Genomic DNA, 24638 nt, shown 5'->3' with positions numbered 1-24638 from the left:
ATTCATTATTTTTTATTCATTTAAACAAAAAAAAAGGATCCTTCCCTTTCTTACTTCTTTGTTTCTGGTGAAGTTTTGCTTTCGAAAACAAACAATATAAGAATATAAGATAAACAAAAACAAAACGAAAAGGACACCCTTAAAAATTTATTATTTTTGTACTCATCATTATCCTTGGTTATAATTTACAATGAAAAAGGATATTAAAATTGTTATATTTTTTGCAATGTATATACATATATATAAATGTATACATTTGCACAAATATATGCTTTTAAAAATTAGATACAGGGGGCTTAGAGTTAAAAGATAAATATTGTAAAATTTATAAGAAACGAAATTGGGCACAAATTCTACGCCAACAATAGTAGTTGATTATTAGAAATTTTCCAAAAATTCTATTATTAAATTACGAATTCCAAGATAATGTCAAAACTCAGGTCGTAAAAATATAAAATTCGAAGTTGATTTAAAACATTAAGTAAAAAAAGAAAGTATAGAACTATCCTGCTTATTAATCCTGCTGCCGCACTGTATCATCATGATTAAGTTGAATTCTTTTAGGTCGAATTCTATTTTAATACATAATTTCGTCAAATTAAATTTGACATTGACATTTTTTTGAGACATATGTATTTGAAAAATCTACGAAATGAACTTGAAATACAAACCTTTGGACGAAATCTTAATTTTCGTGTTATGAGTATAAATCACAGCCATTTTATGTTATAAACTCTGTGGTAGACAGCGTTTCGAATTTTATGTATTAGCAATTTTGTAATGCACTAGCTAAGACGGGGATTCTACACTTTGGTTGCAATCATCTGTGTTATCCGAATTTTGTGTTAAACTCATTGTGTAGTATATTCACGTCTTTTTAGAAAATAAAGATAGTATAGAACTTGTGTGCATGCAGGCTATTGGTAGCTGTAACATTGGGATTTAGGTATCAGTCCCTAAGGGTTAAATCTAAAACAAACAAAATTTGATGCAAACTATTACAATTGTGTTCCAAAACTGTTAAATTCTGTTTTGCGCTAAAGCTTGTTCTACTAGATTACATTTCGGATCTTAAAGAAAACAAATATGACAAAATTTCCTTTGTTCATCTTCTTACATAAAAAATATATAGGGTAAAAATGAATTTTGAGAATAAGTAAGGCAACAATAAAAAAAAACTACTTACGTTATTTTTTTATAGAGATTTTTCTTAAAAATTAAGTATAGATAAGTAGAAAAATGACTTTGTAAAACGCATCCTTTGGTTTTAATATTCCAAATGATTTTTTAAAATATTTTGATGACCGCTTTTATGATTAAAATGGAGTGTTAAATTAACTGACATTTTATATGCAATGTAAATAATAATTTTTATAACTATTATAAATTTTAGGTACCTACTATGTGTATTCACATATATTACAGTTAGCATAGTTTCTCTTAATGTTCTTTTTCAATAAAATTTATATACATACATACATAGATAGTTGTTTTTCTATAGAAGAGGCAACATTAAATTTTTATGACATAAACTCACTTATACATATAGCATATACAGTTATGTCAGAATTATATTGTATAACATTTTAATAAAACAAATTATTATAGTTATTAAGAATGGAAACTAAATGGAAACTACATAATATATTGTATAACATTATAAATTTGACACAATAAGTTATTATTTTATTGTGGTGATTTAAAATGTCAATAAATTTTTAAAATACATAAAATGCGGTTATAGATAAAGTGATAAAAAATAAATAAAAATATTTTTGTACTCACTTAAAATTTTTTTTAAACAAATATTTTAAGATATTATGACAGTTTTAGTTTTATAACAGAAAAAAAATCGTGTCATTAAATTTGGAGATAAATTTTTTCGCAGCACACTTTTCCAAAAAAATGTTCAACTTCAACACGTAGTTTCGACGCACTTAACTTGTGATATTTGCGAATTGTGTCGATAATCGAACTTATTTTTATTTTATTTGGTATGCGGTTAGGCCGAAAACTATTTATAGTATTCTGTTATTCAATTATTCAATATTTACGTTTCTCAATCTGATGATGGTGAATTATAAGCTCACTTTTTCTGAGCCTCTTATAAGCCTGCAGTACTGAATTAAAATGAATTCTCCTGACTAGAATAGCAGAGATATACAAAAACTAAGCAAGCAAAATTATGGCTAATTACAAATCATAAAAATTTTAATTTAATTCGAAATTATAACAATTTTATTTGAATTGGGTGGGCACCAATTTAGTTTTACATTGTTCAGACTTTGGATCATTTTCACATTGAAAATGTGAGTGACACTGTATGTGCCTTGCAAATCGAGAAAATTATAATCAATTTTTGCTCTTCTCTTAAGCTAATATAGTTCTTCGAGCTTGTACTATGGATTAAGAACATTCATATTATTCTTATACTCTACAAATACTATATTATTCATCACATTACCACATTGAATTTAATGAAGCTTTATTGTCTAGAAGGACTGTATTCATGTTTCAGCTTTTGTGAAAATTTACCACAATATGAAATTAAAAATTTCTAGTGCCTTCATAGTCAAAACAGTCAAAGTTCATCCAAATGTCTAAAAACTTAAATTTAATAGAGTCTTCCAACATACATACATTTTCAAAAAGTGACCTTTATAGACCTTTAATATTAAGAAAAATTCTTGAATTTCGAAAAATAATGAAATACTTTCAGAATTTATTTAAAATCTATTTTACTAAATTGCAAAAACAATTCAGTAAAGGATTAATTTTAAAATAACAAGCACTTCATTTATTTTAAAGCTTTAATTTTGAAAAATTTCAACCAAAATATTTTTTTTTTAAATCTTGTCCATATTTTAAAATTTTTATTTGTTATTCTTTTTTTTTACAGCAAATAAACAAAAAATACGTCATGATTTATGAATGAAATAAGAATTTATGAAATTTATTTTTAACAAAAAAGAAAAAAATTACCAAAAATAAAACATCTTATAAATGTCATCCTGCTTTAGAAAATATTTTATTTTGTACAAGAAATTATTGGTAACTGGGGCAACATATGACGTCTTTTGTAAAACAAAAATATCGCCTGTACAAATCGTTTTTGGGCTGGTCCCTTTCTAGCGACACATCGAATACATAAAGTACAAAAAAAAAAACATTTATGAATAAACAAAGATTAACAATTGAAATCGAAAGAAAAAAAAGAGAAAAAAGCAATAGAATTGGAGAAAAGAGCAACAAATCATACAAGGAGTATAGAAAAAATAAGGATTGGGACGACAAAGCGAAAACAGAAAAAGGATTTTTTTTTTGTTCTTTTTTTTTTATTCACCACCTATTTTTCTTTTGATATTTTGTTACTCCATATTGGCTTTTAAATAATAAAAAAGAATCTCGATCCGCATAAGCGGAAATTTTTTGTAACAAATATTTATAAAGAAAAACAAATTTAAGAACGAAAAAAGTACAAAATTCAAAAGACAAAAAAAAAGGGAATTGCAACAAAAAAGCGCAAAAACGGCAAACACAAAAATTTCAGCAATAAAATAAAAAGGTCATACAAATAAACAAGTATAGTGGAGACGACAACCCTAAACAAAATAAAAAATAAAACAAAATAACAAGGAGTATAGGATTTTTAAAATGCAGGATTGGTTAAAAATATCTTTAATATTATGTTCATATGGATTTTTACGTGAAATGAGACCATCCGAACCATTTGTTACTGAATTTTTAGCTGGTGAATGGAGAAATATAACAGAAGAGCAAGTTAATCGTGATATATATCCACTTGGGACATATTCTTATTTAGCTCAACTTGTAATCGTTTTCCTTGTAACAGATATTTTAAGGTAAATTCTCATATTACATTCGAATTTAAATACAAGAATGAAAATTTAAGTAAAACGAGAAAAAAAATAGAGTTGACCTTGTCAACTCTGTGATACCCGTACGAATTTGTTATCCTATGTGCGAATAACTAATGTGCCATAACTAACTATGGGGCAGACTATGACTTTAAGTTGCCGTATTACCATATTAATTTATGCAAAATTTCAGTACTATGTGTTATTCAAAATACTGGTTGTGCCAAACTACTATTGATGTTGTATGACAACTACCAGAAAGAGCCAAGAAATTTTAGCGAATTTTATCAAGCACATCGGCCCTACTAATATACTCACTTGTGTGAAATCTCAATATCACAGCTCTTATAGTTTCTGAGATATAGTCAAATAACTTTTGAAGTTGTATGGCAGGTACCAGAAGGAGCCAAGTAATTTCAACGACTTTTATGAGACACATTGGCCCTACTAATATATTCGTTTGTGTGAAATTTCAATACCATAGCTTTAATAGTTTCTGAAATATAGTCAAATAACTTTTGAAGTTGTATGGCAGGTACCAGAAGGAGCCAAGTAATTTCAACGACTTTTACCAGACACATCGGCCCTACTAATATATTCACTTGTGTGAAATCTCAATATCACAGCTTTTATAGTTTCTGAGATATAGTCAAATAACTTTTGAAGTTGTATGGCAGGTACCAGAAGGAACCAAGTAATTTCAACGACTTTTATGGGGCATATTGGCCCTACTAATATATTCGTTTGTGTGAAATTTCAATACCATAACTTTTATACTTTCTGAGATATAGCCAAATAAATTTTGAAGATGTATGGCAGCTACCCGAACCGGTACCCCGATCATGTCCAATTTAAATAGGGTTCTGGCACTTCCTACAATAAATCATTTGTGAAAATTTGGTGAACTTAGCTCAATTAGTTTTTGAGTTATCGTTCGGACGGACGGACGGACGGACGGACGGACGGACGGACGGACGGACGGACGGACGGACGGACAGACAAAGCTAAATCAACTCAGAATTTGACGCTGATCAAAAACATACACTTGAGTCTATATCTAACACCGTTATTTCTTAGCGTTACAAACGGTAAGGCAAATTTAGTATACCCTTCGAACATACGTTCGTACGGGTATAAATATTGCTAATATTTAAATTAAGTGGAAAGTGATCATTAATAATAAAACTTTAGAATAGAAGCATTATGAAACCTACAGCATTTTACAATAAGTACTAACTCACGATTCAGTAGTTAATTGGCCATAAACAGCTTTTATTAGAATATAATTCACCATAACAATATTATCGACAGTAATTTATTTAATAAACCCGTCGCAAACATATTATTCATAAATCTCATACCATTCACAATAGCATTCATTAAGAATTCACCATTAATATGGAACACATAATAATTCACCATTTGGAATAATTTAAAGTTATTTGTATAAAAAATTCCCTATAAGAAATAATTTAAACAATTTAGGTTGATTTGCTTAAAAAGTTCACCATGATCACTTTTTTTTCCAGCAATATTAAATATTTATAAGCAAGGAATTGCAAATGGGCATTCAAAATTTTTTTCAAGAAGCTATGGCAACTAATAACTAACATAGACTTGATAACGTTCTAAAACATTAAAATCAATTTTTCCTATTACCAAACTTGAACTTTGTTGAAAAACTTTTAATATTGCTTAATCAGGATTCAAAGACTTTTACATTTTTAGGCGGTTTATGTTACATTCGCCATTAGTATGGTAAGTTACTATGTGAATAACAGTAAATTCACAATTCACCACAAGTGTGGTGAGTTATTTGAATACATTACCGTACTGAACTATATTAAATAATTTTCTATCCTCCGTGATCATTCTAAATTAAAACTCAACACAAAATTTTTGCGAAATATATATTGTATATATATATATACAGTAAATCTCACCATACTTGCAAAAATTAATTAAAATTCTTTACACAAAAATCTATGACATTTAAGTAAAATAAAATTTTGAAAACAAAAACGGCACACTTTTTTAAGCATTCAATTGCACTTAAAAATTTTAAATGCCTCGAAAAATACTCTAACTACTTGTTAAAATCTTATATAACTAATTAGAATAAATTAAGAAATTTTTTTTGCTTCAAGTCCATTTTAACTTTTATAAAAATTTACATGAATATTAAGTGGTCAACGAATAAAAATTCTATTTCAAGTATAAAATTTTTAAAATACTTAAAAAGAAAGCAAAATTCAAACAAAATTTATACTTTTAAAATAATGAAAATTTAAGAAAAATTTCGAGGAAAAATAAGAGAAAAAACTTTTTAATTTTTAATATACATACATACTTTTTCCACGAGGCCTTATTTTGATTTCACGAATTGAAAATGGGAAAATTAAAGAGACACAGGAATTCTTGTAAATTTTTATACAAAAGGGAAAAAAACGATTGTTTCCAAAATTTCGCCATCCCATTATATCCTTTTTCTTTTCTCTATATTATATTTTATAACTGTATTAAATGTAGATAAATTTAAGAATTTCATTTTAAGGATGAAACTTTTTTATATTGTCCTTAATTTTAAATAATGTTTAAATATTGTACAAAAACAGTGAATTCTTTGTATCCCAACTAAGGAATATTACAGGTTTTACAGCGAATCTTATATTTTTTTAATTCAACATATTGTTTTATTATTTAACATATAATTCTATATTTAAGTTGATGGGTTAATTTGACCATACCAAATATAGTACTAAGTATTTTCCTAAACCCCAAATCAAAAACTAAATTTTCTTTGCCAAAGTATACGAATCTAAGACGTTTCCTTTAAGCTCACTTTTCAAAACTTTACTATAGGAAATATCTTAAACACAAACCATTTTTGCGTATAACGAATCTAAAACTTTACGCTTTCTCTACAAAAATTTATACAATATAGCAAAATACAAGATAGCAAAATATCTTGAACACAAACCATTTAACTACAATTATTCGGAATGTACTGTTGTGTTAAATATTAATAAAACTTTTTAACAAAAGAATTTCTCTTTTTCCCAAAATCATACTTAAATTTTTAATTAAACAAAAACCAGGAAAATAAAAGCAAAAAATTTTACAAAAAATATTAGTAAGTAATTTTCTTTAATGTTATACAATTATAACTCTTTTTAAAAAGGTTCCGTCTCAAAATATGTATTTTATAATCTTTTGCGGTTTATTAACCACGAAAATCTTCAAAAGTATAAAAGTAATATCATAATATTTTTTTAATATTGTGGTAGAAGATTAGAGAAAAAACAAATTAATAATTTAAAAAATTTAATATTAAATTTGAAAAAAAAAAACACCAAAAAAGTGTTATAAACAATTAACAAGCTTTCTAACAATATAAATTGCTTAAAATTTGAATTTCACTGCCATAAACACACAAGTTAAACAAGTTGTTTTTGAATAATGCCCAAAACATTTTGAGTCGCCAATTTTTATGCAATTTTTTTTCTATAATTCACAGGTATAAACCAATTATAGTGTTGTCAGCATGTGTTGGAATTGTATTATGGGCTCTTTCACTATGGACATACGATATGTTAGGATTACAGGTATGAATTTTTTATTTAGTCATATTAAAAATATCATCATATAATTTTGTATAATAAAATATTGAATAAAATTTTGTATAAATGTATAACTATTTATACAATTTTTGTTTTATACAATTGTATAATAGTTATACAATTATTTGTTTATATATTTAGTTATTTTTATGAGTTAATTTTAAATATTGTGAATTTTGAATGTCCGGCCTTAAAAAATTTAAGAGTATATACATCATTCCGTTACAGTTCTATTACAATTCTTTTTAGTTACGATAATGCACTACGCTATGTATAACACCTCTTGAGGTAGTAACATTGTATTAGTGACTTGTTTATGCAATTTATTAAAATAACACACATTTATGCCGGCGGTGATTATAACAAAACAATTTATGCCACAAAAACAAAAGTGTTATACTTAAATACTTTACGTTTGTTCAAGAAACTCATTTAAGGTCTAATTAAATTTGCAAGTTCTTAAATCTTTCTTATTACTACGTAATTGTGTGTTAAATATAAAATTTTATTAAAATACCAATTGAAGTTATAATAAATAATTTATCTATAGTCGCGAAAAATCCTACAATAATGTATAACAATAATTTAATTGATAAGAAATTCAACAAAATCTTAAATATTTAAAAATATCCAACTTAAGTTCATAATTACCTAAAGAATCATTATAATAATTATCATTCTATTAGAAATTTTCTTAATGTATATACTCGTACCTTATAACTTATAAAATCACTTAAAACTTAATAATTTCACTGTGTATAACTTTTATATTATAAATTTCCTTAATAATTTATGCGTTAATTTTTCATATTCTTGATATGAATATTAAATATGCGAATTGTATATTAAGAAAAACTTATTAAATAATAATTACGTGTATGAATAAATTATTAATAATGAAAAATTATAATATAAGAGAATGATTCGGATTTGGTTTTTGTATATCACAAAATATCTAGAGTTCACAAAACGAATATCTCAGATGAGTTATTTTCGTACTGTTCTCCGTAAATAACATAAATATTTGTGCTATAACAGTGGAAAGTTGTTGGTATCCCATACCAATAACACATACTCATACTAGTATTATGAATTGTAATTTTGAAGCAGCTGTATACCAAAAATACTACAAATTTTACAAATTTACTTTGAACAATAATTTGATATGACAGATTAGAAGTGACTAATTTGAAACAATGTGATTTTAAACTTAATTTGGAGGTGCACAATAATTAAGAATAGCGTTTCGTATTTTTAATATTTACGATATTGAATCACACTCTCAATATTAATATAACCGTATAACAGAAACGTTTAATATGTAAATGTCTTATATTAGCATTTTCAATTACACGTTCATTATTATTATACTTAATATTAAGTTAATTAAAAAAATATTTAAATAATATTTTCATATACTTCTTAATAAGGTAATTAATAATTTCTCTTCTTTGTGTATTACATTTTTTTATAAATGCAAATATAATGTATAACATACGCACTCATATCATACTCTTTCCAACTAAACTAAAACTACTATTTTTAATATGACATGAACATAATAATCATACATGATTTATATGTATACACAACAGTTATTAGCATAATAATGAAAAATCTTACTTATGTCAAACATTTATTGTTATCATTGCTAGTATTATGATACTGTTATATTATGTACATGTATGTATTTTTAGCACCCCAAAATAATTTTGTATAATATTTGAAATTATTTCAAGGTTAAAATATTTTTCGTATATAATAAAATTCGTGTTGTTGTTACCTAGTTAATAATAAGGAATTGTAATAAGAAATTGTATAAGTACAGTAATTTTGCCCGGTTACGAAAGTAATTTTTGATCCGAATATATAAAAAATGATGAAATTTTATTATTTCGAAATATTACTAGATCTGAAGATTCCAAGCAATTTTTAATTGAAATTTCTGATACTGTTGCCAAGTTATGGGAACGAAAATTACCAATTTTATATGAAAAAAAAAATTAATACTCCAAAAACCATTTCTTTTGTGGTTACCGTTATTGTTTTATGTTCGCATGTAAAATTTTCCATACAGAATCCATATGGAAATCCTAAATCAATTTAATTTTTCAGAGTTTTAAAATAATTTTCAGTTTTCAAGAGCGTATACCAAATAAATGAAGGCTTTGCTTTGACTTGAATTAATTTTTTATGAATTAAAACTGTTTCAATGTACACCAATCTGTTCATATTCTATATCTTAATAAATATTCTCAGCTTTAAATTTTAAATATCTTGGAATTTACTCTAAGGGGTGGCAATTTTCTACAAAATATTAAAATTATTCTTATAGCAAAAAAAAAAAAATTAAGTATTTAAATATTTTATTCATTTCACGTTCAGTTATACTTTATAAATTTTTTGATAACAATATAACACTCTCATTCTCCCTAAGTTACTTTTTGATAACAATATAACACTCTCATTCTCCCAAGAAAAATTTTTTCAGTAAAATGATTGACATCATTTTTCTTTCAAAGGAATTTTATTTAATAAACTTAACAAAAGAAAACTTGACAAAGTTTTTCTTATACAGTCAAAAACTATTTTCCAAAAAAAAAATAAGTCGAAAACAAAAAAAAACAAGAAAAAATTAAATAAAAAATAAATTAGAAAGGAAATGTTTGACAAGAAAAGTGAAAACACAAAAAATATGGAGTAAAAAGTTTTGTAAAAGTTGGCGTCTCCTTAATTCAATTATTTGTAATCAGAAAGAAAAAAAAACTATTCTAACTGCTATTATAGCAAAAAAACAACAAGAAAATTAAATAACTTTCGAATCCTTTATGTTATACGTACTTTATAAGTAAAACCCCCAATACATAAAATCTTTTAAATCACACAAAGTGTTTGTTTTTTTCAAGGATTTTATTAAATACTAAACAAAAAACCAAAAAAAAAACATAATATTTTTTTATAATTTCCCTTTTTTTTTTTGTTCTCTAAGTTTTGTTCCTTAAACTCTGTTATCCTTTTGGAAAATAATCTCTATTTTCTTAATCCAACAACAATATTTTTCATAAATAGCTACACTAATTTTAACAAAAAAGGACTAAAACACTTTAATAATTCTCTAAATATATTATGTATAAGTTTAGAAAAAAACTTATAAGTGTTAATCTTATTATGGAAGGGTTCAAGTTCTACATGAATAAAACAAAATTTGTTAAGAATTATTAACGGCAACACCGACTATAAAATAATAATATAGTAAATTCAAATTAGTTGATTCTTATTAATATTATTTTTGCATGATTGATTGCAGAGAGTATAATGTTATGACAGTAATATCAAATTTTAAAAGAATCTATTTTATAAATTACAACTTTATTCTTGTATTCTATAAAACTGGAACGTTCTATATTTCATTTCTATTTAAAAAAACTTGAGTATATTATGTGAATTCTAACAAGTCCATAAAATTTGCTGCCATATTTCATAGAAAAGAAGAATTTTGTAGTGCAAGTTATAATCATGACAGTAGAAATAGTATGTATATTTAGTACATTAAGTAAAACATACGATAGTGTACTTCAGGAGTAATAATATTATATAAAGCAAAATTTTAAAATTGCATATTTTTAGGATTATAAAAATTTTTGTTCTTTAAACATTTATGAATTCTATTCCATATAATATACACGGGGTGTCTGAAAAGTTCCTGTACTTTTTTTTAAATATTTTTAATATAGCTTAGAACTGCTACATGAATTAAGAAATCAACATTGTTAACTGGTCAGAAACTTTAATTAAAGTAATAATAACAATATTCAATAAAAAATTTGCAATACATGCTCAAAAGTTATAGCTCCATTTGCAGTAATACGTGCACAGAGGCACTTTGGAAAATTATTGACAATGGTTGCGCAATGTTCGATGCAAATTTCAGCCCATGCGCGTTTTCAACTCCTGGTAACGTTTTATGGCATCATAGACAGTCATTTTTTTTGTAACCACTCGTCCTTACAAACTCAGCTGTCTTTATACCTAACCTGTGTAATTCTATAATAGTAATGCGCTTGTTATCTCGATTCATATCTAGGCTAACAAAAAATAAATACATAGTTAACAGGTACTACTTGGGATAAAATTGCCGGATGAATGCAAAAAAATGGAACCAAATTGAAAAAAAAAAATCAGAATTATAACGAGAAAAATTAGTATTTTCAAAAGTGCTAGAACTTTTCAGACACTCTGTAGACCAGAAATTTAAAGACGTGAAATTAATAATAAGAGAAAATTCTTCCTCCCAGTCTTACTTTTCACTCTCTCCCCCAAACCAAACTCCAAAAATAGAATTCTTTCTCACGTAACTAATTCGTTCTTCTACTAAATTTTCTTGATATAGTGTTAAGTTACACGAAACAAAAAAAATTTATTTTCAAATGATATCACTTAAAAAAGTATCTGAAAAATATTTAAAAAGTTTTCATTAAAAGTTTACTAATTGTCTCAAATTTATCTCAAAGAAAATAAAGTCATTCTTCATAATGATCATAACATACAAACATTAATATACACGTCATTCATAAACATACTCATATGGCATTTCATCCAAAATAATTATGCACATATACACACGTTTGTATTTTATCATTGGATCTATCATGATAGAATGTTAAGAATATAATTTCATATAGCATGATATAAATTATTTATTTTACATGACATTCATTGATAAGCACATAAAATTATTTGTATATGTGCATATGTGTAATATTCAACATATTCACATATATATAAAAAACATCAAGGACTTATATAACAACTTATATACACATACGAATGTTCTGAACATACAAGTACATAATGTTATGTGGATGAACAGAAAAAAATGAAATGAAATGATCCTTGACCAGGAGATTATCTATTACTTTCAGCGTATGAACATATACTCAAATATACAATTTGTATTTACTCAAGTATGTACGTGTATAAATAAAAAAAATTTACATTCACACCCATTCTATAAGAACATTGTTAATTTAATTTTGTTTTTCATTTTTAATTTGTCTCAGTTAAGTCTCTCCCAAATTGTTTTTTTTTTCTTTTTTTTTTAATTATAATGTGATCCTTTTAACTTTGAACCTAAAAGAAAAAATGGTAATTATATTTTTTTTTAAGTAAAAGTTTTTAAATTAATATTGCAAAAAAAAAGAAAGAGGAAAGGAGAAAAACTCTTTTGTCATTATTAAATCGGTGGCATTTCAAGTGAATATTATTTACACACATATACATACATACACATATTAAAAAAAAAACTATAATTAAACAAACACATCGTTTACAAAAGTAGCACATCTTCTTTTGATAAATTAACTCTTTTTAACTTTCAACATCATAAGAAATTATGCTTTATTGCATATTTCTCTTTTAACAGTATAATATTGCATACTTATAGGAGGAATGTTAATTTGATATCATTAAAAAAGGCATTTCTACTACAGTAAACAGCTAGGTTAATTGCCTCGCCGCCCATTTTGTTGTAAAAATTAGACAGCTATGTCAAAAAGAAAATTAAAAAAATTCTCCTAGCTGCACAATTGATGCACTCAAGTGAAACACCGCTTAACTGCATTAAATGAACTATTAAATGAAATAGAACAAAACTGGAATTTTTATATAAATGCTTGCAACTAGTGGCAAATATTAGTAACATACAATTTGAAGACCTGATCATCTATCTCGTTATTTTACTCGGAAAGTGATAAGAAAGTGAGTAACTATCACATAATTGTATAATGTAATTTTCGAGTGAGAAGAATTACTTGGTATTGCGTATCGATGGTTTTATTCTAGAATTCATACAAAATTCACTTTGTTTTTGAAAGTAAGACATTCAGTCGATAATTTGAGATAAAATGGAAAATTCCAATTGAAAAATATGAGTAATTTTATTGTAAATGTGAAATATTAATTAGAAACTACTAAGAATTCTAATTTGAAAGTGAACAAAAAGTGAATAAAAAACGCGAGATACACAATCAGGCTTTAAGTTTGTTAATGAAAATTTTTGTTATTGCGATGGTTTCGTAAATCTTAACGCGGGTTGCTTAGAGAGACATGAGGTGGTACAAAGAAAATTTTTGTTTTAATAAAATAAATTATTTAACGTTATCTTTAGACTATTATATTTTGAGTCTTTCCCAAATTTAATCTGATTTCGGATGTTTAAATGACATGAGTTTTGAAACAGTTTTGTAAGCGGATGAGTAAATAGAATCAAACTAATAAGAACATTTTTCTTTAATTAAGAAGTATGCTAGAACATAATTAGCAAAATATTGTAATTTTTTTTTTTTTTTTTGAAAAATATTCATATACAAAACTTATTTTCATAATTTCGTTTGTATACAGAAGCAGATTTGTCAAATTCTTGTCGTGCTTTAAATTATTCGAAACTTTAGTTTACTTGGAATGGATATAAACACACATTTGTGTGCATGCATTCGGTATTTATTTTACAAAAGATTATGATATTTAATTGTAATTAAATAATTTTGTTATTCTATAAATTTTAAATCATATGTAAAATTATTCTGTGGTTACAAGTCAAGACTACATAGCTCAAAAATCTTGGCCTGACCATATCATTGAGTCAAAATTTGACTGTTTTCCAAACATTAGTTCTAAAGTTAAAGACTAAAATAAATTAGAATTGAACAAGATGAAATTGAACATGAAATGATTAAATATAGAATTCTTTACTTAAAATTTTACTCAAGTACATTTAATTGCAATTAAAATTAAAAATGGCGTCCTTGAACTCTCTTATAATTTCTTTTAACGGGAATCATATAACATAAACCATGTTCTCATCAACAAAATATTTACAAATAAAAAAAAGATCGTCTCTCTTCCACTCTCCCATTGTAAATTGAAAAGGATAAAATATTTTTTACCATAATAAAAAACAAATTTGAATAGAAAATCCTTTTTTTAAATTGCATTTTATTTGTAAATGCAATTTTATTTTTTTATTTATTATTTTTAATTAGTACATTCAACAGATCTCAGTTTACTTTTTAATATTCTTAATAAAGAAAAAAAAAATTAACAAATAAATTGCAATGATTTTCATTTTATGAAATTTAAACCAAATTATCTATAAAATAAACTTTAATGAATTTACATTAATGTATATATATATGTGTGCATTCGTAGGAGTTCAAGGATATTTTTCAAAATTTAAGGATATCAAATGTAAAATTTAAGAAAATAAATTCGTATTGAAAACAAATTCTCAATGTCATTTCAAGATCAAAATTAAAATTTTGAAATTAGAAAAATAGAAAAATTGTGAATCTAAATCAGCGTTAAAAACATTTAACTTATAAGAGCAGTTCATTAACAGTTCACAATTTCATTCAAATGAGTGTTTACAATAATTCTATTGCAGTTAAATTTAACATGAGTGTTGATGTAGTAGAGATATGCTTTAAGCGCCAAAAAGATGAATTTAACAGAATGAAAGAAGAAAGTACAACTTTTTCGTGTTAATCGTATATTTTTAGTTTTCTAGAATGTAAAAATCAGTAATTTCGAAATTTATTTTATTAGATGTGAGATTTTACTAGTCCAACTTTAAAATTTTATGTAATGATCATTAAGATTTAAGAACTTTTAATGAAATGATAATAAAAAAGAATTGTGAGTTTATGAAATTTCAATTTAATATTGAAAAATTTTATATAATTTGTTTTTAATGGGATTTTAATGCTTTATTTTTATGGTTTCATTTTGGTTTTTGCTGCAATTGAATCAATTAAATTTCAGGATTTTTATATTAAATTTTAAAGGATACTTGGAAAAACTAGTACCTTAATAGGAGAATATTAGGAAAGAATTGAATTTCGTTTTCTTACAATTTAGCTTTCAGCCAATTTTTCAACAAAATATTGAAAATTTTCTTATAATTCGCAATACAAAAATCTCTCATATTAAATCAGATTTCCCTCTATTTTATGGGAAATTTTATAGCATTTCGAAACTATATTAGCTAACACTAATGTGAATCAGTTTTTCACAATAAGAAATCAATATTTGGGACACAAATTCATGAAAATGCCTCGTTTTTTTACTATAGAACAATGTTTCTTAAAATCCATGATTACGCGACCATAAAAATTAATGGGCAACGATTTCGTATTGTAACGCTTGTTTGATTTTCAAAATTTTTAATATAATAGTACTTACTACATTTACATTTTGTACTTAGATTAGATTTTAAGTCTTAATGGCTGTAAGTACTGCTTAACAAACTCTTTGCTCTATCGAATAATTCAAACTAAAAACTTGTTAAATTTCCATTTCTGGATTATCGCGTGGCTATTTTTATATTGTCCTAGATCACATTTGTGGTCGTGATCCACTGTTTGAGAATCACTGCTATATACTATTACTATTTGCACTATAAATCATATTACTATAAAAAATATTGTAATTCTTCTGGTTTTGTCTTAAAAAAATTTTTATTTTAACCACGGATATTGAAAATCCCACTGCTTATTTAAATTTAAATTTAATGAATTTTGATTGATACAACGAAATACTCCCACAAATGTCATCATTAATGTTATTTAAAAGCATATAGACTTAAAATTATAATAATAATCCTTGTTAAAAATAAAAAAATCCTGAAATCAAATAAAGTATAAAAAATAAAGAGCCTATTGTTTGCGTTTCTCTGTTTATCTTTGTAATTTAATAACGATTAAAATTTTTGGTTTCATTGTAATGTTAGCTGTTATTTTTTTTCTTTCTTAACTTTCTTCTTTTCAGCACTTTTCCAAAAAAAATATTGAGAAAAAGTACTTATTAGTTTCACTCTGTCTGTCCATCCGTGGACATGTTTACAAAACTTTTACAACTTTGATGATAGCAATCTGAAATTTCATGCGTTACTAGAAACTTATTTCCGAAAAAGAAAATTTTTACCTATGTCCCTTCCTCTCTAAAAGTTATAGCCCCTAAAACACCTAAAAATGCCTTTTTCAACTATTTGTTCCAACGAGATCATAAGCATTTTTCAAATTTTGCAATTATTTTACTGCGGCATACTATACTTGAACTTTAAAAAAAAAACAAAATGTCCGTTAAAATTTACCGTTACCTAAAACCCCATTTTTTCCAAATTTTTGATATCGTTTTTCTTCTAAACCTTTGACAGCTTATACACATTAGTAACTAATTTATTTCATTAGAAGAAAAAATTTAAACACCTCCACCCCTTTTCAGTTATCGCCTTTCGAAATTTGTAAAATTCGATTTTTTTCTTATATTTTCGAAACTATAAGCTTTTCCAAATTTCTTTCCGTAAAACTAACGGTAAATACCTTACCATTAAAAAATATAACTATTTTTTTTAACTTAAGCAATTAACGCTTCAATTTGAGCATTCTTTGAAAACTTCTTTCAATTTTTTTTTGGTTTATTTCCAAGATTAAGTACATTTCTGCTCCTAAGCATATGCAATTTTTGAAATATATTCATATCAATAATGTAGTACAACGCTAGATTGCCTATAAAAGCAGTATTTTTTACTTGTTGAAAGCAAAACTGCCACATTAAAAACCATGGGTTTGACTCAACTTTATCTTTATTGTTATACAAACAAAGGTTAATATTTTATATAACAATAAAAAATACCACAAAAAAAAAAAATAATCAAATAAAATTCCACATCATCGCTTTTAAAAAAAAAAAAAGGAAAATTTTTTTTTTCTATACGCGGCACCACGAATTTTAATTCCCATTATTGTTAAATAAAACTTTTTTAAAGAACCATAATCTACAGCAATTGCGGCACAGTCGGTTCCAATGAAAATATTTAAAAAAAAAATTTTGCTTCATATTATTTTTTTTGTTTTTTTGGTAACTTTCACGTTCTTTTTCAGTTCACTTAAAATTACGATAGGTACTTAAAAGATATTTTTACATAAGATGTTTTATTAGAATCTATTAGACCATTCAGCTGTAAATTATACGATATTGCCTTAAAACTTATACACTTTATATAATATAAAAGATTCGAATTTATTTTCATAAATTGAGTTTTGTATAACAATTATATGCTCAAATGGGCGGCGTATTAGAAAATTTTATTTAAATATTTGCTGTAAGTCTAACGATAAATTCTTAAAGAATATTAAATTTTAATAGACATTTTGCTTCATAAAATTAAAATATTAATAAAAATTTAGAAAAAATTACGGTTCGAAACAACTAAACACTTCAGATACTCTTAGTCTAAAAGAGAGAAATGTGGTTAATCCTTTAAAAGAGGAGACCCGGAGCAAAAATGTCCTCTATGAAGGGTTTGTTAAGAAACTCTAAAGAGCAAAATTCCCAACACCAATATAGAATAACTTTTGAATAGTTTTCAAAAAATTCAAGAAAAAGAATATTTGAGAGTCGATTTTTAAATATTCAAATATTTTTACGCGTAGAAACTTGTTCTCAATATATTTTTGAAATTAGGTAAATACAGTTATGTATATGATTGTATCTCTCATGAGTCACCGCTTTAATGACAGACTGATCTTAATTAAGAGAGCAACATTCTTTTTAATAATAAGAAGTTCAACAAGGCACAAGAAGTCCAAAAGGGAAGGCATCTACTCTTAATATTCTTATTTTCTCTTTTTACTCATTTACTCTCTTCAGCATATTTTCACACATTTTAATTAATGCATTTCATACATTCAAATGATTATATTCCACTTTTAACCGTACTTTCAATTTTCTAAGTCTCTTCTCTACCTCTTTTAATGTTCGCTTATCAATGCTCTCGTAATAAGTTGTCTTACCATTAACTTTCAAGTAAGAAACAGATTTTCTCACATATTTACTTAGAAATTCTCAATTAACCATCAACAAAATTTTATTATATTCATTCTTTTTTTCTATATTAATTAATTAATTATACTCAATTCAATTTATTTATTTCATATACATATAGATTATACAAATTTGTTATGGTACATTTATGTCAGCTGAAGTTGCATATTATACATATATATATGCAAAAGTAAAACAAGAAAAATATCAAGAAGTAACTGGACATACAAGAGCAGCATTTTTAATTGGAAGATTTTTAGCAAGTGTTTTAGCACAAATTTTAATATCATATAATTTAATGGATGTACGTGAATTAAATTATATAACATTTGGAAGTAAGTTTCTGTTTTACATTGTTTCTACTTTATTTTAATACAAAAAAACATTATCATCTTTTTTTATATTATTTCCTTTGCAAACATACATACAATTACACTTTTATACACAATATTTATATGTATATAACAATAATGAATGCTTTTAATTAATTAAGGTCAAATCATGTCATTATTTTTGGCATTAATGCTGCCAGCAGTCAAAACTAGCATATATTTTTATTCAGATAAAATTATTAATGACAACGATAATAACATTCATAACATAGAGAATAGTAGTACTACAACAGTATACAAACAAAATGGAGAAAATAATATTTTACCTGAAGTTATACAAAATAAACAGGTAATTTATATTTATATAACAATTTAATAATTTTACTTTATAAATGATATATTTAAATTAAAGGATTTGATGATAAATGTCAGTTTGAATGTAGACATTATGTATAACACCATTTAAATACATTGATTCGCATTATTTTAAGACAATGATTGTTATATAAATTGTTATATGTTATTTTTAACAAATATTATTGTTATATGAATGATTTATAATTGATTTATTATGGACATTATGCTTATTTTATTGGGAGTATAATAAAATTTTTGAAGCAAAACTGTTAAAAATTTTATCACTATATCACTAGATATCCATACGCGCTATTATGTTTGACATATACTTCCATATATACACGTATACACAATTTGTAATCATAATCTAATAACATTAAAATTATATCATATTTTTCTTCACAATAATACAATTGTGCGAATAACATTAAATATTTATAAATTTCCCGTAAAACAACTAATCCATACAATTATACATACTTTATCGAACATTACACAACCACATAAGCGAACATGTTTGATTCATTGTGGATGAAACTTGTTTATACTCTATTGTACTCGTATATCATTACATTAAATGAACTATTAAATTTAAAAATCTGGATTTCACTGAATTTTTGTATAACAATTTTCAAACTCTCTAAAAACACGAGTAATATGTTCTGTAAAAAATTCATCACATTAATGGAAAATGGAATTTCAAAAATAATTACATAAAATAAAGTTGTTCAAATTCTTAAATTTTTGGAATTATAATATTATTATTAGTGAGGCATAATTAACTTAGCCCTTCAATTCTATATTCATCTTTAAACCGAAAGATGGATATAAAATTTAAGATCCAAATTTTATCCTTAAAAAGTAAACGAACAATACTTTAGATTCCACAATTATTAGCATTTTATAAATATTCAATAGGCGTCTATAATTTAAAAAGCCTTCATAATTTAAAATACATTGTTATGTGCTTACATACACATACACACATGATATTTAAAATATGTTTCCATTGCTTTTTATTGAATTTCATCAAAATCATTTAAATTTATTTTTGCAAGCCCTAAAACAACAAAGTTACTTAAATTTTTGCCAAAAAAAAAAGAAAATAATTTTTTATCTCCTACAATCATTCTAATTATCCCTTTCTTTCTCATAATAATATTCCCTTTTTTTCTTTGTTTTCTTTTATATAAATTATGGAAAACAGAGTTGTTGTTCTGTTTTTTTTTTTTATTATAAAGGACCCATAAAAAAATCCTTTTTTTTTTTATTGCTTGAAGGCGAAAATATGCTTGTTAATAAAACATAAATTATAGATTTCTTTGAATTTAAGATCTTTCACTTTTTCTATATTGCAATAGAATGGAAAATAATTCCAAATCTTATTATATGAAAATTTAAAGATTCGGACTAGTTCTGTCTCGGGTAAATAATATTTTGCATAGATCACCGAATTAAATTTATTCTTTTCCTTGCCTACACTGCGTCCTTTTCTTATTGATATATAATCCATAACTTGTATGATACGCAATATTAATCAAACTCGACTCAAACTCATACATGTAAGAAAACTATATCATACTAAAATTGTTTTAAAATACAATAACAATTTTTTGATAAAATTTCTGATTTTCAGTTTTAATTAAACAATTTATGTTTCAAGAAATTAATGAAATTGAATTCTCAATTCTAGTTGTAATTTCAAACAAATTTCTGCATGATAAGTAGAATTATTTGAGTCAAGTTTCAAACACTCAACCATTTGTGTTTCCAACATAATGATTACACGTATTTCAAACATAATGATTACGACAAAATTATATAAGATTCCGTGTAACACTCTTTTATACTATGCAAAATGTAATAAAATTTCTTGAATAACGATGGTCATTGTCAACAAATAGCAACTCAAAAATTCTCAATTCTAATTCTCAATCACATTTTTCATTTCAAACAAATTACTGCATGATAAATAGACAAAATGTTTGAGCTTTGTTTCAAACACCCAACCATTTGTATTTCAAACATAATGATTGCAATAAAATTATGTATGATTCCGTGTAACACTCTTATATACTATGCAAAATGTAGTAAAATTACTTAAATAAAGGCTATCGTTGTCATCAAATAGCAAATCAAAAATTCTCAATTCTAATTCTCAATCACATTTTTCATTTCAAACAAATTACTGCATGATAAATAGACAAAATGTTTGAGCTTTGTTTCAAACACCCAACCATTTGTATTTCAAACATAATGATTGCAATAAAATTATATATAATTCCGTGTAACACACTTGTATACTCTGTCCGTATAACACTTTTGTATACAATATACGTAATGATATTACACAAATACAATTAAAATAATGTTGTATTAAGCAATTAAAATTTAATTGAATATTCTTATTCATAAGTTTAGTATGAAATGAATTACTCATAATATTGAGTATAGTCAGCAAATTTTTAAATGAATCCTAGATTCCATATAATCTAAATTATAATTTTTTTTCGAATTTTCTAGACTACTTATTTCATAAAATAATAATCCAATTCAAATGTACATGTATGAATGTATGTTTAGTATGAGTATGAGAAAATTATTAGCACAAGATATTGGAGGATGATGAAAAGCAATAAAAATATAAGATTTATTTTTTATTTTTCTTTTTTTTTTTTTGTTTTTAAGGATAAAGAATATAGAAAAATTCAATTAATTTTTTTTCTTTGTTTTTTTTTTTTTTATTATTATTGGAATAAGAATATCAAATATTCGTAAATTATCCAATTTATTTAAAAAAAAAAAAATTCCTTTTTTTTGTACCCTTCTCTTCCCCTCCTTTTAATTTTCATTTGATTGATTTTTATATCCTTATGCAATAAAAAAACATTATTATTTGTTATGCCTTTTCATAATAGGATCAAAATTTACTAGACTCTTAAAAATTCCTCTAAACCAACTACTCTATACAGTAACCTGTTAATTTTAATGAACCCAAACTTTAATCGAACAAAAAAAAAAAAATATTATAGAAAATCAAATTTGAGGGTATTATAAAAAAAAAAGGGAAAGAAAGGGAATCCTTATTAAATTCTTAAAATAAAGTAGCAGAGCCTAGAATTTTTTTTTTTTTGAAAACTTTTTCTGCGCTTTTATAATGCGGAATGTCGTTAAAACGATAATCACGTCCTATTTTTTCTTGTTATACTTTTGTTTTTCATCCTTTTTTGCTGTTTTTAATATTGTTTTTTTTTGTTTTGTGTTGTTAGGATAACGACAGCATTAAGAAAGTGTTATTTATAAAACAAAAAAAAAAAAAAATACCAAAAATACTTAAATATTTTGTTTGTTTTTTCTTTTTTTTTCTTTTTTAGAATGAGATCGTAAAATTTTCATGGAAAAAGGCAACAAAATTATTATGGCAACATGCTTATACAGCCTATACAAATCGAACTGTTATACAATGGAGCATTTGGTGGTCTTTAGCAATGTGTGGATATTTACAGGTATATGTCATATATATTCGTATTATATAATATATATATATATACATATCAACATATTATATAAGAGAAAAATAACTGAAAAGGGTTATTAAAAATATTATAAAATATTAGTCATAAATTTTTGTGTTTTTTTTTTTTTGTTCTAAATTAAATTATTATTACTTACGATATAATATATGTATATGTATATATAATTTAAGTTTCTTGATTATTTTTGAAGATTGTGAATTTTATATAATTAAATTTTATGTACCGAATTTATAAAAAATTTTAGATTGTTAGAGATTAATAGAGAAAACAAAGTAGGGTTTTTTAAACTAATTTGAGTTAGATTTCTACGGTATACAAAATTTCATTAAAAAGGTTTGGAATTAAAATAGGTTCAATTATAAAATTGCCCATATATGGGTATTAAATTTCTGTATGAGTGTCTCATATCTCTTCGAATTTTTACAAGAATAATAGAATAATTCAAATTTGATTTGAAAATTTAAATTTATTTGAAAATGCAATTAATCTTGTGACTGTTGGATCAAATACAATATTTTTTTTTTTAATTAATTGCATATTGTTGTTGTTTGAAATGTTGTGGGAAAAATTTTTTAAATCTAATATCGTACTAAATATTTTTTAACATTACTGGTTATATTCCGAACAAACGGCCTCATATTCATTCCTCTATAGATCCCCATTTTCGATATTTCCATTTTATTTAAAAAAACAAATTAAATTATTTCATTCAAACTGCTCTAAATTAAAAATTATGTATGAAAAATTTACTTTAAACTGGAATTGTTTTCCAAATCAAAAAAATCTAATAAAATTAAATCTTCATCTATTAAATTTGTAATTTTATCTAAATTTTATTCGACCTTTTTTAATTCAGGATATTGAACTTCATTTTCTATATAATTCAATTTTGTATAAACAATTCAACAGTGATTGTTGGTTTTATCATACTTAGAGAAAATTTTTATATTAAGTCTTCTATAAAAAGACATAAAATTCTTTGAAAAAAGAAATCTGATGTGGTCTCTACATAATCTTCTACGTAATATATATAATTCATATAATCGTGCCACTTATAAGCTTGATCTAATTTTAAGTAATAGTAATTATTTATAAGCTGAAAAAAGCTCGATTTCATTGTAGTAAATTGCTTCCGCCGGTTGATGCTCGACAAGCTAAAGCAATAATCAAGAATATACGCCAATTACCTTCTTTAACCTTAAAATTTAATGCAACTGAGTACTAGTGAAAATCCATCACAAAACCGGGACGATTAGGTCCCAACAGCTAAATTTAGTTCACTCATTGCGTTTCGTTTACATTCCATGAAAGACGCTTGTTTTGAAAATTAAATTTAATATGTGAAATTTAATGTGGTCACAATGCCTCTCATACAGTATGAGCAATGCAGTTCGCAACTATAATGTGTAATAACAATAAATATTGCTTAAGCAAATTTAATTTTCATAATTCAAATAAAAAAATCACATTAAACACCATATTTCGAATTCAAGAACAAAGAATGAAAGAAAAATCAAATTTTTTTTTTCTTCTTGTGCTATAGATTTTAATGGCACCAAATCTCTAATATTTATGCAGACAAATATTTCATATTTAAAAAATTTATAATAATATGAATAATAATTTTTTAAGATTAAAATATCTAAATAAAATTTTTATAATTTTCCAATATTTTTCAGAAATTTTTCCAAAAATTTCTTTAATAAAAATTTTTATACCCAATATTCTTACATTATAAGAAATTTAGTAGAATATAGGAAAATCATAAAATTTTATGAGTTTTGCAGATTAAATTTTGTCGTTTGCTATTTGGTATTGTGAAAGCTATTGACCCTTATTATTAAATATTTTAAGAGATTTGAAAATTCATGCATAATTTTCAACTATTGTGGACTTTTATTAAAAACTATTATAAATTTTGATTAAAAAAAAAATAATAAAATCAAAATATACAAAATATAAACTCAGTTATTATATAAACTTATATATGTATAACAGAATTTAATATTAAAGCCTTGACATGTTAAAATTCAT

The 24638-nt window shown here is 24.5% G+C and overlaps 2 protein-coding genes across 5 annotated transcripts in view; one reads left to right on the top strand and one right to left on the bottom strand.

The window, feature by feature from the left end:
- LOC129614642 (anaphase-promoting complex subunit cdh1-like) overlaps window positions 1-24638 on the bottom strand; it is a 98362-nt gene that overhangs the window by 28115 nt on the left and 45609 nt on the right. The window lies entirely within an intron of this gene.
- Window positions 1-24638, top strand: part of LOC129614625 (thiamine transporter 1) — a 66696-nt gene that overhangs the window by 35483 nt on the left and 6575 nt on the right. For 3 of the 4 annotated variants that reach the window (XM_055529346.1, XM_055529344.1, XM_055529345.1), the window contains 5 exons: window positions 2900-3863; window positions 7396-7483; window positions 18501-18714; window positions 18873-19060; window positions 22443-22574. In XM_055529346.1, coding sequence (XP_055385321.1) covers window positions 3655-3863; window positions 7396-7483; window positions 18501-18714; window positions 18873-19060; window positions 22443-22574 — 831 coding nt within the window. In that variant the 5' untranslated portion in view covers window positions 2900-3654. The remainder of the gene's footprint in view (window positions 1-2899; window positions 3864-7395; window positions 7484-18500; window positions 18715-18872; window positions 19061-22442; window positions 22575-24638) is intronic. The other variant, XM_055529347.1, reaches the window with a different exon arrangement.

The sequence above is a fragment of the Condylostylus longicornis genome, unplaced genomic scaffold (genome assembly GCF_029603195.1).
Source record: "Condylostylus longicornis isolate FDR11 unplaced genomic scaffold, ASM2960319v2 ptg000114l, whole genome shotgun sequence".
In the NCBI taxonomy this organism is placed as follows: domain Eukaryota; kingdom Metazoa; phylum Arthropoda; class Insecta; order Diptera; family Dolichopodidae; genus Condylostylus; species Condylostylus longicornis.
The sequence above is the reverse complement of the archived record's forward strand: the minus strand, read 5'-3'. Positions and strand labels throughout refer to the sequence as shown.